The sequence below is a fragment of the Anomaloglossus baeobatrachus genome, chromosome 1, assembly GCF_048569485.1.
Source record: "Anomaloglossus baeobatrachus isolate aAnoBae1 chromosome 1, aAnoBae1.hap1, whole genome shotgun sequence".
Classification (NCBI taxonomy): Eukaryota; Metazoa; Chordata; class Amphibia; order Anura; family Aromobatidae; genus Anomaloglossus; species Anomaloglossus baeobatrachus.
This window is the reverse complement of record NC_134353.1, coordinates 384,981,232-384,996,381: the sequence shown is the minus strand read 5'-3', so window position 1 is coordinate 384,996,381 and position 15,150 is coordinate 384,981,232. Positions and strand designations below refer to the sequence as shown.

General features: G+C 44.8%; 1 protein-coding gene across 1 annotated transcript in view; it reads left to right on the top strand.

The window, feature by feature from the left end:
- LOC142315335 (unconventional myosin-If-like) overlaps positions 1–15,150 on the top strand; it is a 279,905-nt gene that overhangs the window by 169,907 nt on the left and 94,848 nt on the right. Inside the window, exons 10-12 of the mRNA XM_075352538.1 lie at positions 442–638; positions 761–841; positions 11,508–11,594. Coding sequence (XP_075208653.1) covers positions 442–638; positions 761–841; positions 11,508–11,594 — 365 coding nt within the window. The remainder of the gene's footprint in view (positions 1–441; positions 639–760; positions 842–11,507; positions 11,595–15,150) is intronic.

Sequence of the window (15,150 nt, the reverse complement as noted above, 5' to 3'; positions counted from 1 at the left end):
TTAAGCTAGGTATGTTTTAGTTTGAAATGCTGCAGTATTTCACAGAAAAACATACAGTACATTGAAAAGCTGGATGGATACCATGCTGCTCAGATGACGAGTTCAAAATGCCAAGACTTGTCACCCAAGCGGCAGGGTTCCCAGAAAGTTTCACAACATATGTTTTTCTCTGAAACGTTGACGCATTATTCCACTTTATAACTCCGTAACTTCTGATGACTACTTTATTTCCTCTTTTTACCTATGGTATTTTATGCTTGGTTCACTTAGATTGTAAGACAGACAGATAGACAGTTCGACAGATGTAGACTTTATGAAATTAATCTTCTACTCATTTTGTTTATTCAAATTTCTACTAAGGTCTCAGCATGGAATATATAGAGATATTTAACCTGTGTAGAACCAATTTAATTTCAATGTATCATACTCTCTGTGTTCTAGTATTGGCCTTTCCTGCCTATTTGCTTGGTATAGACAAGGACCGTCTTAATGGTAAACTAACCAGTCGCAAGATGGATAGCAAGTGGGGAGGACGATCTGAGTCTATAACGGTCACTTTAAATGTGGAACAAGCCACTTATACTCGGGATGCTCTGTCAAAAGCTCTATATTCGAGGGTCTTTGATTTCCTGGTTGAGGTGAGAACTGAGAAAAAATTTTGTATATGAACATGGATACATACACATACATAAAAAGTAAAATAGTAGGATGGATACAGTTTGGTATCAGTTTATTTAAATTAATTTTTCCTCTATTTTAGTCTATTAACAAGGCTATGCAAAAACCACATGAAGAATACAGCATTGGGGTCTTGGATATATATGGTTTTGAGATATTCCAGGTAAAATGCTTTATTCCAATAAAGCTATACCATAATGTACTATAATATACATGGTATATTGATCTTTCAATAGGAACGTAAATAAATTTGTCCACAATAAAGGCCATAAGGGTACGGTTCTACTTGTGTATGACTCGTGTTAGTCTCGCATTGGTATCACCGGGTACGGCCGCACACTCTCCGACAGGAGCGGGTCGGCTGCATGTATTTCTATGCAGGTATGGCGCTCCTGTCCGGAGATTGCGCAGCTGTGCCGGGTGATACCGATGCAAGGCTCACACGAGTAATACACAGGTGGAACTGTACCACAAGCAGCAGTGTTCATAAAATGAATTTTGAATGTATACTGAATGTAATAGTTATTGAGTAGAACTACTTAGTTATAAAAAAAAAAACAACAACATAAGCCAAGCCTTTTTTTAACCCTTCTTGTTGTAAGATATAATACTAGTATGTCCTACACCCCCAAATTTAGAGAGTAGTCTCAGGAGCTGAGCCTGTATTACACAGCCAGGATCTGCCCTTAACAGCAGCGACTGGAGCTTGCTCCAATTAGTGCTGCTTTACTATTGAAACGAATGTTGACAATCACTGACAGAAACAATTGGATTATGTGATTGCCAGTCAGCAAGCACTCTGGCTCTCATCTTGGCAATGTGGTCGCAGGGTGCCGATGGCTTGTCATGACAGTGGGAGGTCTGCTGAAGCTTGTAGCTGGGCTTCATAGGAGATTGTAATGTTCTCTACAGTACTGTTGAGAATACAGTAGTACTTCAGCAACAGAACAAGCTATCAATCAGAGATTAAATTCCCTAATTATTAGTATTATTTATTATTATAGTGCCATTTAGTCCATGGCGCTTTACATGTGAAAAGGGGAATACATAATAGGTACAAGCACATAAACAATACAAGGCACAGACTGGTACAGCAGGAGAGAGAACCCTGCCCACGAGGGCTCACAGTCTAGAAGGGATTGGTGAGGATGAGACTAAAGAGATAAAAAGATACAAAAATTAAAGATATTTATTATTATTATTATTATTATTATTACATAATAATAAATTAAGTGCTTTGGCAAATGTGATGAGAAAAATATTCAAAAAGCCAGAATTTTGATTTTTTTTTTGGTTGCCTCACATCCCAAAGAATAAAAATGTCATATGTATCACAAATTAGTATCAATAAAAATGTCAGTTTGCCACACAAAAACAAGCACTCACACTTTCAACTCCAAGGAGACACAAACTAAGTTTTTCTTGTAAACTTTAGAATTTTTCCAGTGAATTATTTGGTAAATGTAATGTTTTTCCAGTACATTAGTTGGCAAAATGAATGGAGTCATTCAAAACTACATCCTGTTCCACAAAAAAAAACATTAAAAAATAAAAAAGTTATGGCTCTTGAAGAGAAAAAATGAAAGTGCAAAAATGAAAGCTGGCTATGGCGGGAAAGGTTAAAGTTTTCAAATGCATGAAAAAATAAAATAGAAAAAAAAGGTTATAATTTTAATAGTTGCAATAAATTAGAATTAAATTACTAATAAGTTTTTACAGTATAAACTAAATTATGGAGAATTTCAGTTTACTCCCCATTTCACTAGATGTTTTCCACATTTCTCAGTAAATTATTTGACAAAGTGAATATTGTCATTCAAACCTAGAACTTGTCCCACAACATATTGAAGGAAATATAAAAAAGTTATGCTCTTAGAAGAGGAAAAAACTAAAGGGCGGAAACAAAAGCTGTGGCAGAAGCGGACTGTTTTATTATACATATTTTAATTTAAAAAGTGTATATAGAAGGCTATAGGGAGGAGCACAAAGTCCCATTAACTTTACTGTATATTACTGAGTCCCATTATCCTAAATCCCTATCTATTTACTGCCATGTTCTAAACTATCTAATATATAAAGCTGAGTGTATGTATGTATGTGTGTATGTCCGCTAAAGGAATCCGCACCGTCGCATTTACAATCACGAAATTTTGCACGCCTCATGTGACCCAGGGAGCATCGTAGACTATGTTTTGACAGAAAAATTTAACCCCGTGCTTTACAGTTCGTCTCTAAAATCCTGCCGCCATTAAACTGAATGGAGGTGAGAGCTATAGGTTATTAATAGCAACTGTCAGTGGTTGCTATAGGAACAAAATAAACTGTTATTTGACGCTTATGCGTGAGGTTATATGATGTAGGTGAAGAGATGGCTAGAGAGACAGAAAAAGACAGACAGACAGAGACACAGACACAGACAGAGCCAGATGGAGAAAGAGACAGACAGCCCTGGAAAGAGACAGCCCTGGAAAGAGACAGGCAGGCAAAGAGACAGACGGGCAAAGAGACAGACGGGCAAAGAGACAGACGGGCAAAGAGACAGACGGGCAAAGAGACAGACCTGGAAAGAGACAGACGGGGAAAGAGACAGCCCTGGAAAGAGACAGACGGGGAAAGAGACAGACGGGGAAAGAGACAGACAGGGAAAGAGACAGATGGGGAGACAGCCCTGGAAGGAGACAGACGGGGAAAGAGACAGACGGGGAAAGAGACAGACGGGGAAAGAGACAGACGGGGAAAGAGACAGACCTGGAAAGAGACTGATGGCAAAGAGACAGACCTGGAAAGAGACAGATCTGGAAAGAGACAGACCTGGAAAGAGACAGACGGGGAAAGAGACAGACGGGGAAAGAGACAGACGGGGAAAGAGACAGACGGGGAAAGAGACAGACGAGGAAAGAGACAGACGGGGAAAGAGACAGACGATGAAAGAGACAGACGAGGAAAGAGACAGACGAGGACAGAGACAGACGAGGAAAGAGACAGATGAGGAAAGAGACAGACGAGGAAAGAGACAGACGGGGAAAGAGACAGCCCTGGAAAGAGACAGCCCTGGAAAGAGACAGCCGTGGAAAGAGACAGATGGGGAAAGAGACAGACGGGGAAAGAGACAGATGGGGAGACAGCCCTGGAAGGAGACAGACGGGGAAAGAGACAGATGGGGAAAGAGACAGCCCTGGAGACAGACGGGGAAAGAGACAGACGAGGAAAGAGACAGACGAGGAAAGAGACAGACGAGGAAAGAGACAGACAAGGAAAGATAGAGACGGGGAAAGAGACAGACCTGGAAAGAGACAGACCTGGAAAGAGACAGACCTGGAAAGAGACAGACGGGGAAAGAGACAGACGGGGAAAGAGACAGACGGGGAAAGAGACAGACGGGGAAAGAGACAGACGGGGAAAGAGACAGACGGGGAAAGAGACAGACGGGGAAAGAGACAGACGGGGAAAGAGACAGACCTGGAAAGAGACTGATGGCAAAGAGACAGACCTGGAAAGAGACAGATCTGGAAAGAGACAGACCTGGAAAGAGACAGACGGGGAAAGAGACAGACGGGGAAAGAGACAGACGGGGAAAGAGACAGACGAGGAAAGAGACAGACGGGGAAAGAGACAGACGGGGAAAGAGACAGATGGGGAGACAGCCCTGGAAGGAGACAGACGGGGAAAGAGACAGACGGGGAAAGAAACAGCCCTGGAGACAGACGGGGAAAGAGACAGATGAGGAAAGAGACAGACGAGGAAAGAGACAGACAAGGAAAGAGAGAGACGGGGAAAGAGACAGACGGGCAAAGAGACAGACGGGCAAAGAGACAGACGGGCAAAGAGACAGACGGGCAAAGAGACAGACGGGCAAAGAGACAGACGGGCAAAGAGACAGACGATGAAAGAGACAGACGAGGAAAGAGACAGACGAGGAAAGAGACAGACGAGGAAAGAGACAGACGGGGAAAGAGACAGACGAGGAAAGAGACAGACGGGGAAAGAGACAGACGGGGAAAGAGACAGCCCTGGAAAGAGACAGCCCTGGAAAGAGACAGCCCTGGAAAGAGACAGCCCTGGAAAGAGACAGACGGGGAAAGAGACAGACGGGGAAAGAGACAGACGGGGAAAGAGACAGATGGGGAGACAGCCCTGGAAGGAGACAGACGGGGAAAGAGACAGATGGGGAAAGAGACAGACGGGGAAAGAAACAGCCCTGGAGACAGACGGGGAAAGAGACAGACGAGGAAAGAGACAGACAAGGAAATAGACAGACGGGGAAAGAGACAGACAGGGAAAGAGACAGACGGGGAAAGAGACAGACGGGGAAAGAGACAGACGGGGAAAGAGACAGACGGGGAAAGAGACAGATGGGGAGACAGCCCTGGAAGGAGACAGATGGGGAAAGAGACAGATGGGGAAAGAGACAGACGGGGAAAGAGACAGACGGGGAAAGAAACAGCCCTGGAGACAGACGGGGAAAGAGGCAGACGGGGAAAGAGACAGACGGGGAAAGAAACAGCCCTGGAGACAGACGGGGAAAGAGACAGCCCTGGAAAGAGACAGACGGGGAAAGAGACAGACGGGGAAAGAGACAGACGGGGAAAGAGACAGACGGGGAAAGAGACAGATGGGGAAAGAAACAGCCCTGGAGACAGACGAGGAAAGAGACAGACGGGGAAAGAGACAGACGGGGAAAGAGACAGACGGGGAAAGAGACAGACCGGGAAAGAGACAGACCTGGAAAGAGATAGATGGGGAAAGAGACAGCCCTGGAAAGAGACAGATGGGGAAAGAGACAGATGGGGAAAGAGACAGACAGGGAAAGAGACAGACAGGGAAAGAGACAGACGGGGAAAGAGACAGATGGGGAAAGAAACAGCCCTGGAGACAGACGAGGAAAGAGACAGACGGGGAAAGAGACAGACGGGGAACGAGACAGACGAGGAAAGAGACAGCCCTGGAAATACAGCCAGGGAAAGAGACAGCCGGGGAAAGAGACAGCCGGGGAAAAAGACAGCCGGGGAAAGAGACAGCCGGGGAAAGAGACAGCCGGGGAAAGAGACAGACCTGGAAAGAGACAGACCTGGAAAGAGACAGACCTGGAAAGAGACAGATGGGGAAAGATGGCAAAATGAATGGAGTCATTCAAAACTACATCCTGTTCCACAAAAAAAAACATTAAAAAATAAAAAAGTTATGGCTCTTGAAGAGAAAAAATGAAAGTGCAAAAATGAAAGCTGGCTATGGCGGGAAAGGTTAAAGTTTTCAAATGCATGAAAAAATAAAATAGAAAAAAAAGGTTATAATTTTAATAGTTGCAATAAATTAGAATTAAATTACTAATAAGTTTTTACAGTATAATCTAAATTATGGAGAATTTCAGTTTACTCCCCATTTCACTAGATGTTTTCCACTTTTCTCAGTAAATTATTTGACAAAGTGAATATTGTCATTCAAACCTAGAACTTGTCCCACAACATATTGAAGGAAATATAAAAAAGTTATGCTCCTAGAAGAGGAAAAAACTAAAGGGCGGAAACAAAAGCTGTGGCAGAAACGGACTGTTTTATTATACATATTTTAATTTAAAAAGTGTATATAGAAGGCTATAGGGAGGAGCACAAAGTCCCATTAACTTTACTGTATATTACTGAGTCCCATTATCCTAAATCCCTATCTATTTACTGCCATGTTCTAAACTATCTAATATATAAAGATGAGTGTATGTATGTATGTGTGTATGTCCGCTAAAGGAATCCGCACCGTCGCATTTACAATCACGAAATTTTGCACGCCTCATGTGACCCAGGGAGCATCGTAGACTATGTTTTGACAGAAAAATTTAACCCCGTGCTTTACAGTTCGTCTCTAAAATCCTGCCGCCATTAAACTGAATGGAGGTGAGAGCTATAGGTTATTAATAGCAACTGTCAGTGGTTGCTATAGGAACAAAATAAACTGTTATTTGACGCTTATGCGTGAGGTTATATGATGTAGGTGAAGAGATGGCAAGAGAGACAGAAATAGACATACAGACAGAGACACAGACACAGACAGAGCCAGATGGAGAAAGAGACAGACAGCCCTGGAAAGAGACAGCCCTGGAAAGAGACAGGCAGGCAAAGAGACAGACAGGCAAAGAGACAGACGGGCAAAGAGACAGACGGGCAAAGAGACAGACGGGCAAAGAGACAGACGGGCAAAGAGACAGACCTGGAAAGAGACAGACGGGGAAAGAGACAGACGGGGAAAGAGACAGACGGGGAAAGAGACAGATGGGGAAAGAGACAGACGGGGAAAGAGACAGACGGGGAAAGAGACAGACCTGGAAAGAGACTGATGGCAAAGAGACAGACCTGGAAAGAGACAGACCTGGAAAGAGACAGACGGGGAAAGAGACAGACGGGGAAAGAGACAGACGGGGAAAGAGACAGACGAGGAAAGAGACAGACAGGGAAAGAGACAGACGGGGAAAGAGACAGACGGGGAAAGAGACAGACGATGAAAGAGACAGACGAGGAAAGAGACAGACGAGGAAAGAGACAGACGAGGAAAGAGACAGACGAGGAAAGAGACAGACGAGGAAAGAGACAGACGGGGAAAGAGACAGCCCTGGAAAGAGACAGCCCTGGAAAGAGACAGCCCTGGAAAGAGACAGATGGGGAAAGAGACAGACAGGGAAAGAGACAGATGGGGAGACAGCCCTGGAAGGAGACAGACGGGGAAAGAGACAGATGGGGAAAGAGACAGACGGGGAAAGAAACAGCCCTGGAGACAGACGGGGAAAGAGACAGATGAGGAAAGAGACAGACGAGGAAAGAGACAGACGAGGAAAGAGAGAGACGGGGAAAGAGACAGACGGGGAAAGAGACAGACGGGGAAAGAGACAGACGGGGAAAGAGACAGACAGGGAAAGAGACAGACGGGGAAAGAGACAGACGGGGAAAGAGACAGATGGGGAGACAGCCCTGGAAGGAGACAGATGGGGAAAGAGACAGATGGGGAAAGAGACAGATGGGGAAAGAGACAGACGGGGAAAGAGACAGACGGGGAAAGAGACGGGGAAAGAGACTGATGGCAAAGAGACAGACCTGGAAAGAAACAGCCCTGGAGACAGACGGGGAAAGAGACAGCCCTGGAAAGAGACAGCCCTGGAAAGAGACAGACGGGGAAAGAGACGGGGAAAGAGACTGATGGCAAAGAGACAGACCTGGAAAGAAACAGCCCTGGAGACAGACGGGGAAAGAGACAGCCCTGGAAAGAGACAGCCCTGGAAAGAGACAGACGGGGAAAGAGACAGACGGGGAAAGAGACAGACGGGGAAAGAGACAGATGGGGAAAGAAACAGCCCTGGAGACAGACGAGGAAAGAGACAGACGGGGAAAGAGACAGACGGGGAAAGAGACAGACGGGGAAAGAGACAGACGGGGAAAGAGACAGACGGGGAAAGAGACAGACCTGGAAAGAGACAGACCTGGAAAGAGATAGATGGGGAAAGAGACAGCACTGGAAAGAGACAGATGGGGAAAGAGACAGATGGGGAAAGAGACAGACGGGGAAAGAGACAGACGGGGAAAGAGACAGACGGGGAAAGAGACAGACGGGGAAAGAGACAGACGGGGAAAGAGACAGATGGGGAAAGAAACAGCCCTGGAGACAGACGGGGAAAGAGACAGACGGGGAACGAGACAGACGAGGAAAGAGACAGCCCTGGAAATACAGCCAGGGAAAGAGACAGCCCTGGAAAGGGACAGCCGGGGAAAGAGACAGCCGGGGAAAGAGACAGCCGGGGAAAGAGACAGCCGGGGAAAGAGACAGACCTGGAAAGAGACAGACCTGGAAAGAGACAGATGGGGAAAGAGACAGCCCTGAAAAGAGACAGCCAGGCAAAGAGACAGCCCTGGAAAGAGACAGACGGGGAAAGAGACAGACCTGCAAAGAGACAGACCAAGACAGACGGAAAAGAGACAGACGGGGAAAGAGACAGACAGACACACACATAGAGACAGACACAGTGATAGAGACAGACAGACACAGAGATTGAGACCGATAGACTGATACAAATACAGACAGAGATAGAAATAGTCAGACATAGACACAGACAGACAAGGAGAGTGACACAGACAGAGACTGGGAGAGAGACATAGAGACAGTTACTATCCCGGGCAACGCCCGGGTACTACAGCTAGTTTTGTAATATATTGGAATTAAAAAATCCCTACCAATCCCTAGCTACACTATCTAACTGCTTTTATATATTTTTTATTCTCTCCCTATTTGTTAATGCTTCATTTGAGAATCCCAGTGCATGCTGGGATCCTTAAATGAAGTGTCATGAAGGGGTGAAGGCTGCAGTCACTGCTGCAGCCTATGTCACCTACCTGAAATGAAGCGTCGTCACTGACACTCGTTTCAGGAACTGGGCTAGTCCTTGTTCTTTCCCTGAGCAATGTGCACAATGACAGCATACTCTCTGTTGTCGGCGCATATTAGCAGTAACAAGCCAGCAACAGAGCGGTGTCACAATACCTGGCATCCAGAGACCAGCGCCACCCCTACAAGTGATGTCACTGGTCTCTGCACGCAGGGTAGTCTGATTATGTTCTCTTCTGCTGGCTCGTTACTGCCCATCTCACCCAACAATAGAGAGTGTGCTGTCATTGTGCACATCACACAGTGCAGATTACACAGGGACTACTAGCCCAGCTCCTGAAACAAGCATCACTAAGAGAGGGGTCAGAGGCTGTGGCAGTGACCGCAGCTTTTGCCCCTTGATGACACTTCCTTTGAGTATATCAGCAAGCACTGTGATTTTGAAACACAGCATCATCAAAAATGAAGTAGCGAAAAAGATTGAAAATCAGATAGTGTAGTTAGTATAGGAAAGAGAATTTAAAATACAAATACAATAAATCACAAAAGGGAGTACATCCAACATATTTTGTAAATACTTTATTATGTGTTTTCATGAGGCAGCACTGAAGATATCACACTTTGATACAATGTAAATTAGTCAGTGTACAGCTTGTATAACAGTATCATTTTGGTGTGGAATCTAAATAACTTAACATACAGCCTTTAATGTCTAAACCACTTGCAATAAAAGGGAGTACATCCCTAAGTGAAAATGGGCAAATTGTGCCCAAAGTATCAATATTTTGTGTGGCCACCTTTATTTTTAAGTACTTCCTTAACTCTCTTGGGCATGGAGTTCAGTAGAGCTTCACAGGAGCCACTGGAATCCTCTTCCATTTCTTCATGACGACATCACGGAGTTGGTGGATGTTAGAGACCTTGCGCTCCTCCACCTTCCTTTTTAGGATGCCCCACAGATGTTCAATAGGGTTTAGGTCTGAAGACATGCTTAGCCAGTCCAGCACCTTTACCCTCAGTTTCTTTAGCAAGGCAGTGGTCATCTTGGAGGTGTGTTTGGGGTCATTATCATGCAGGAATACGAAAGGAAGGAGATTATGGTCTGCTTCAGTATGTCACAGTACATGTTGGCATTCATGGATCCCTTAATTAACTGTTGCTCTCCACACAGGCAGCACTCATGCAGTCCCAAACCATGAAACTCCCACCACCATGCTTGACTAGTTTGGAGTACTCCTTACCAATACTCCTGCCTTTATACTCCTTACCTGGTTGCCGCCACACACGCTTGACACCATCTGAACCAAATACGTTTATTTTGGTCTCATTAAACCACAGGACATGGTTTCAGTAATCCATGCCCTTAGTCTGGTTGTCTTCAGCAAAACGTTTGATGGCTTTCTTGTGCATCATCTTTATAAGAGATTTCCTTGTATGACTACAGCCATGCAGACTAATTTGATGCAGTGTGCGGCATATGGTCTGCGCACTGACAGGCTACCACCACCCCTTTAATCTCTGCAGTAATACTGGCAGCACTCATACGTCTATTTTGAAAAGTCAACCTCTGGATATGACGCTGAGCACATGCACTCATCTAAATTGGACCATGGTGAGGCCTGTTCTGAATGGAACCTGTCTTTTTAAACCAATTATGGTCTTGGCCACCGTGCTGCAACTCAGTTTCAGGGTGTTGGCAATCTTCTTATAGCCTAGGCCATCTTTATGTAGAGCAACAGTTCTTTTTTTTTTCCGGTCCTCAGAGAATTATTTGCTATAAGGTGCCATGTTGAACTTCCAGTGACCAGTACTAGAGAGTGTGTGCGCGACAACACCAAATGTAACACATCTGCTCTGCATTCACACCTGAAACCTTGTAATACTAATGAGTCACATGACTCTGGGGAGGGACAATGGCTAATTGGGCACAATTTGGCTATTTTCATTCAGGGGTGTACTCACTTCTGTTGCAAGTAGTTTAGACATTAATGATTGTGTGTTGAGTTATTTAAAGGGAACACCAAACTTACACTGTTATAAAAGCTGTACACTGACTACTTGCATTGTATCAAAATGTCATATCGCCAGTGTTGTCCTATGAAAATAAATAATAAAATATTTACAAAAAATTTGAGGGAGTTTACTCACTTTTGTAATATATGGTATGTTTAAAAATAGTTTAGATTATGGCACTACATAAATAAAGATTTAGGAGGAAAACTACTTTGGACCATCCTTTTAAGCATCATATGGCACTCCAAGTTGAGTCTTATTATTTAACTATATTATGGAAAATCACTCCACATATTATTTTTATTCTTATTCTTATTCTTGCGCCATTTATTCCATGGTGCTTTACAAGTGAACACATGGAGAATTCATACAGAGTAGAAAACTGTCAGAAAGAAAAGGCAAATGGAGATACAGTAGAGCCTTGGAACTAACATCCCATTTTTGTCTCTTGCACACAGAAAAATGGATTTGAACAGTTCTGTATAAACTTTGTGAATGAAAAACTTCAGCAGATCTTCATTGAGTTGACACTGAAGGCCGAGCAGGTAAAATATATAAAAATTGCAAGTGAAAGTGTAACATAACGTGTATGTAAGGCCCCCTTCACACATCAGTGATTCTGGTACGTATGTGCTTTTTTTTGTACGTACCAGAATCACTGACATACGCAGACACATTTTAATCAATGGGTCTGCACACACAGCAGTGATTTTTCACTGAACGTGTCTCCGTGCAGCGTACACGCGTGTCTGTGATTCTGCACAGAGACAAGTCAGTTTTTTTCTGGCATCACTGATGACCCACGGACCACACTATGGTGTGATCCGTGTGTGATCCATGAAACACGTACCAGAATAACACTGACATATTAAATAATAAACATTTTCAACTAACCTTTCCAGCGATTCGCTGTGCAGCCTCCACTCTCTGCAGCTCCTGCCCGGCTCATGAATATTCATGAAAGCAGGAACAGCCGACCCGGAAGTAGCTGCAGAGAGCAGTGGGCGGACGCTGCAGAGCCGAGGAGTTCAGCACCATGGACAGCAGTAGCGAAGGCAGATGAGTAATGTCCATTTGCAATCACAGATCACGAATCACGGATTGCACATGGACAACCCACGTGTGCCGTGAAACACGGAGGGACATGTGCGTGTTTTACACGTCAGTGAAGAACGTCTGTGTTTTTCACTGATGTGTGAAGGGGGCCTAACAGAGTGCACAAAAACATGCCTGACTATGTACCTTAGAGTGTGGAAAGCATTGGAGAGAAATAATGGATAAACACCTTATAGTTTTTATTCATCAGGCTATTTACCCTCGGTGTTCCCACAATGAGTTTTTTACGCTGCGTATTTTCACTGCATCAAAAATTCAGTTCAGTTTCAACAAAGTGGATGAGATTTATGCACCGTAAACTCAGGCCCACCGTGTTTGTTATTACTGACCTGCAGTGTGTGTTTCAAATCCACAACATGTTAACTTTTGAGTTTTATGTGTGGATTTTTGCATTATATGCGGAAAATCTGCAGTCAAAAATACACTAAAGGCTACTTTATACGCTGCGATATCGGTCCCGATATCGCTAGCGTGGGTACCCGCATCTGTTGTGCGACACGGGCAAATCGCTGCAGACCCGTCACACATACTTACCTGCCCGGCGACATCGCTGTGACCGGCGAACTGCCTCCTTTCTAAGGGGGCGGTCCGTGCGGCGTCACAGCGATGTCACTGAGCGGCCGCCCAATAGAAGCGGAGGGGCGGAGATGAGTGGCCGGAACATCTCGCCCACCTCCTTCCTTCCTCATAGCGGCCGGGAGGCAGGTAAGGAGAGGTTCCTCGTTCCTGCGGCGTCACACATAGCGATGTGTGCTGCCGCAGGAGCGACGAACTACATCGTTACTGCTGCAGTAACGATAATCGAGAATGGACCCCCATGTCACCGATGAGCGATTTTGCACGTTTTTGCAACGATGCAAAATCGCTCATCGATGTCACACGCAGCAACATCGCTAATGCGGCCGGATGTGCGTCACAAATTCCGTGACCCCAACGACTCCGCATTAGCGATGTCGCAGCGTGTAAAGCCCCCTTAAGGATTCATTCGCACGTTGCGTACTTACATGCATTTACGCTGCGTATTGCACTGCAGCGTAAATGCATGCGTCCTGCGTCCCCTGCATAATCTATGTAGATTGTGCATGAGATGTGCGCACAATGCTTTTATGAACACAGCGATTTGGGTGCTAAAATTTTGACCCAAATCCGTGCGTTCAGAAAATGAGCATGTCAATTATCTGTGTGTTGTGGATGCAGCTCCCACTCTGTATATGGCGGGGGCAGCAGCCAGAGCGCATGAAATCGGCTTTTTTTATACAGAAAAACTGCATCCATTATACAGTGTTTCTGCAGCGATTTGACGCGCACATGTGCTGTCAAATCGCTGCAGAATATTCTGCAGTTACATGCGCATGAGCCCTAAAAGCGTGTAATCTGCACACGATTATATCCATAAGGTTTTAGCAAAGCAAAATACCAGGATATAGTAAAGCAGCCTTATTTATGGGGGTCTTCTAGTCTAGACGCCTGATGTTTATGCTATCTTTGCTATTTTTTTCTTTTTGGGGATAGGGATTTAACATTATATTTACACATGTTTGAAGCATGCTTACAAATTTGTATTTCATGAAAAGTATATATATAAAAAAGTACTGTAAAAATGCAGTGATGTGGGCAACGAAAACAAAATGGTGGTGAACTGTGGCCCCAATCCCGGCAGTTGTGCTTGTCTGAAACAAAAAAAAAAAAGAAAATAGATTTTTAATTACTATGATTGTCACTATTTCTGATAGCAGAATTAAAAAAAGTGAAAATTTAAAAAATGGCGTCTAGATCAAAATTAAGTGTCAGTTTGTGATACTTTTTAGAAACAAAAAAAAAATGTACGGTACTTGATTCTGGTACAGGAGATAGGCACTTAGATACTGAAGATGTGTGTACGAGACCGCCTCAACTGACCAACTGATTCTGGAGATATCGTGGCTAGAGTCTACTACCAGCTATCGACCCATATCGCTACTCCCACTTGCCTCAAAACTCCTGGAACAGCACGTCCATGCTGAACTTTCCTCCCACCTCTCCTCTAACTCTCTCTTTGACAACCTACAGTCCGGCTTCCGTCCACATCATTCCACTGAAACTGCCCTGACAAAAATCACAAATGACTTACTTACCGCCAAAGCTAACAACCACTTCTCTGTACTCCTACTTCTAGACCTATCCTCAGCCTTTGACACTGTTGACCACTCCCTGCTACTACAGATCCTCTCTTCCCTTGGTGTCAGAGACCTCGCTCTCTCTTGGATCTCTTCATACCTCTCCAACCGCACTTTTAGTGTCTCCCATTCCCACACAACCTCTTCATCCCGTTCTCTCTCTGTTGGTGTCCCTCAAGGCTCTGTCCTGGGACCCTTACTTTTTTCTATCTATACATTTGGCCTGGGACAACTCATAAAGTCCCATGGCTTCCAGTACCACCTATATGCCGATGACACTCAGATCTACCTCTCTGGTCCAGATGTCACATCTCTGCTGTCCAGAATCCCAGAGTGCCTATCTGCTATATCTTCCTTCTTTTCCTCTCGCTTCCTAAAGCTCAATATGGCCAAAACTGAACTGATCATCTTTCCTCCATCTCCCCTGCACTCTCCACCTGATCTATCCATTACAATTAATAACATCACGCTCTCCCCAGCACCCAAAGTTCGGTGCCTCGGAGTGACCTTTGACTCTGCCCTGTCCTTCATACCGCACATCCAATCCCTCACCACCTCCTGCCGTTTTCAACTCAAAAATATCTCCAGAATCCGCCCTTTTCTCAATCCCCAATCTACAAAAATTCTAGTGCACGCCCTCATAATCTCCCGCATCGACTACTGCAACATCCTCCTCTGTGGTCTCCCTGCTAACACACTCGCCCCTCTCCAGTCCATCCTTAACTCTGCTGCCCGACTGATCCACCTCTCTCCTCAATACCACCCCGCTTCTCCTCTCTGCAAGTCCCTCCACTGGCTCCCAATCTTCCACCGTATCCAATTCAAATTA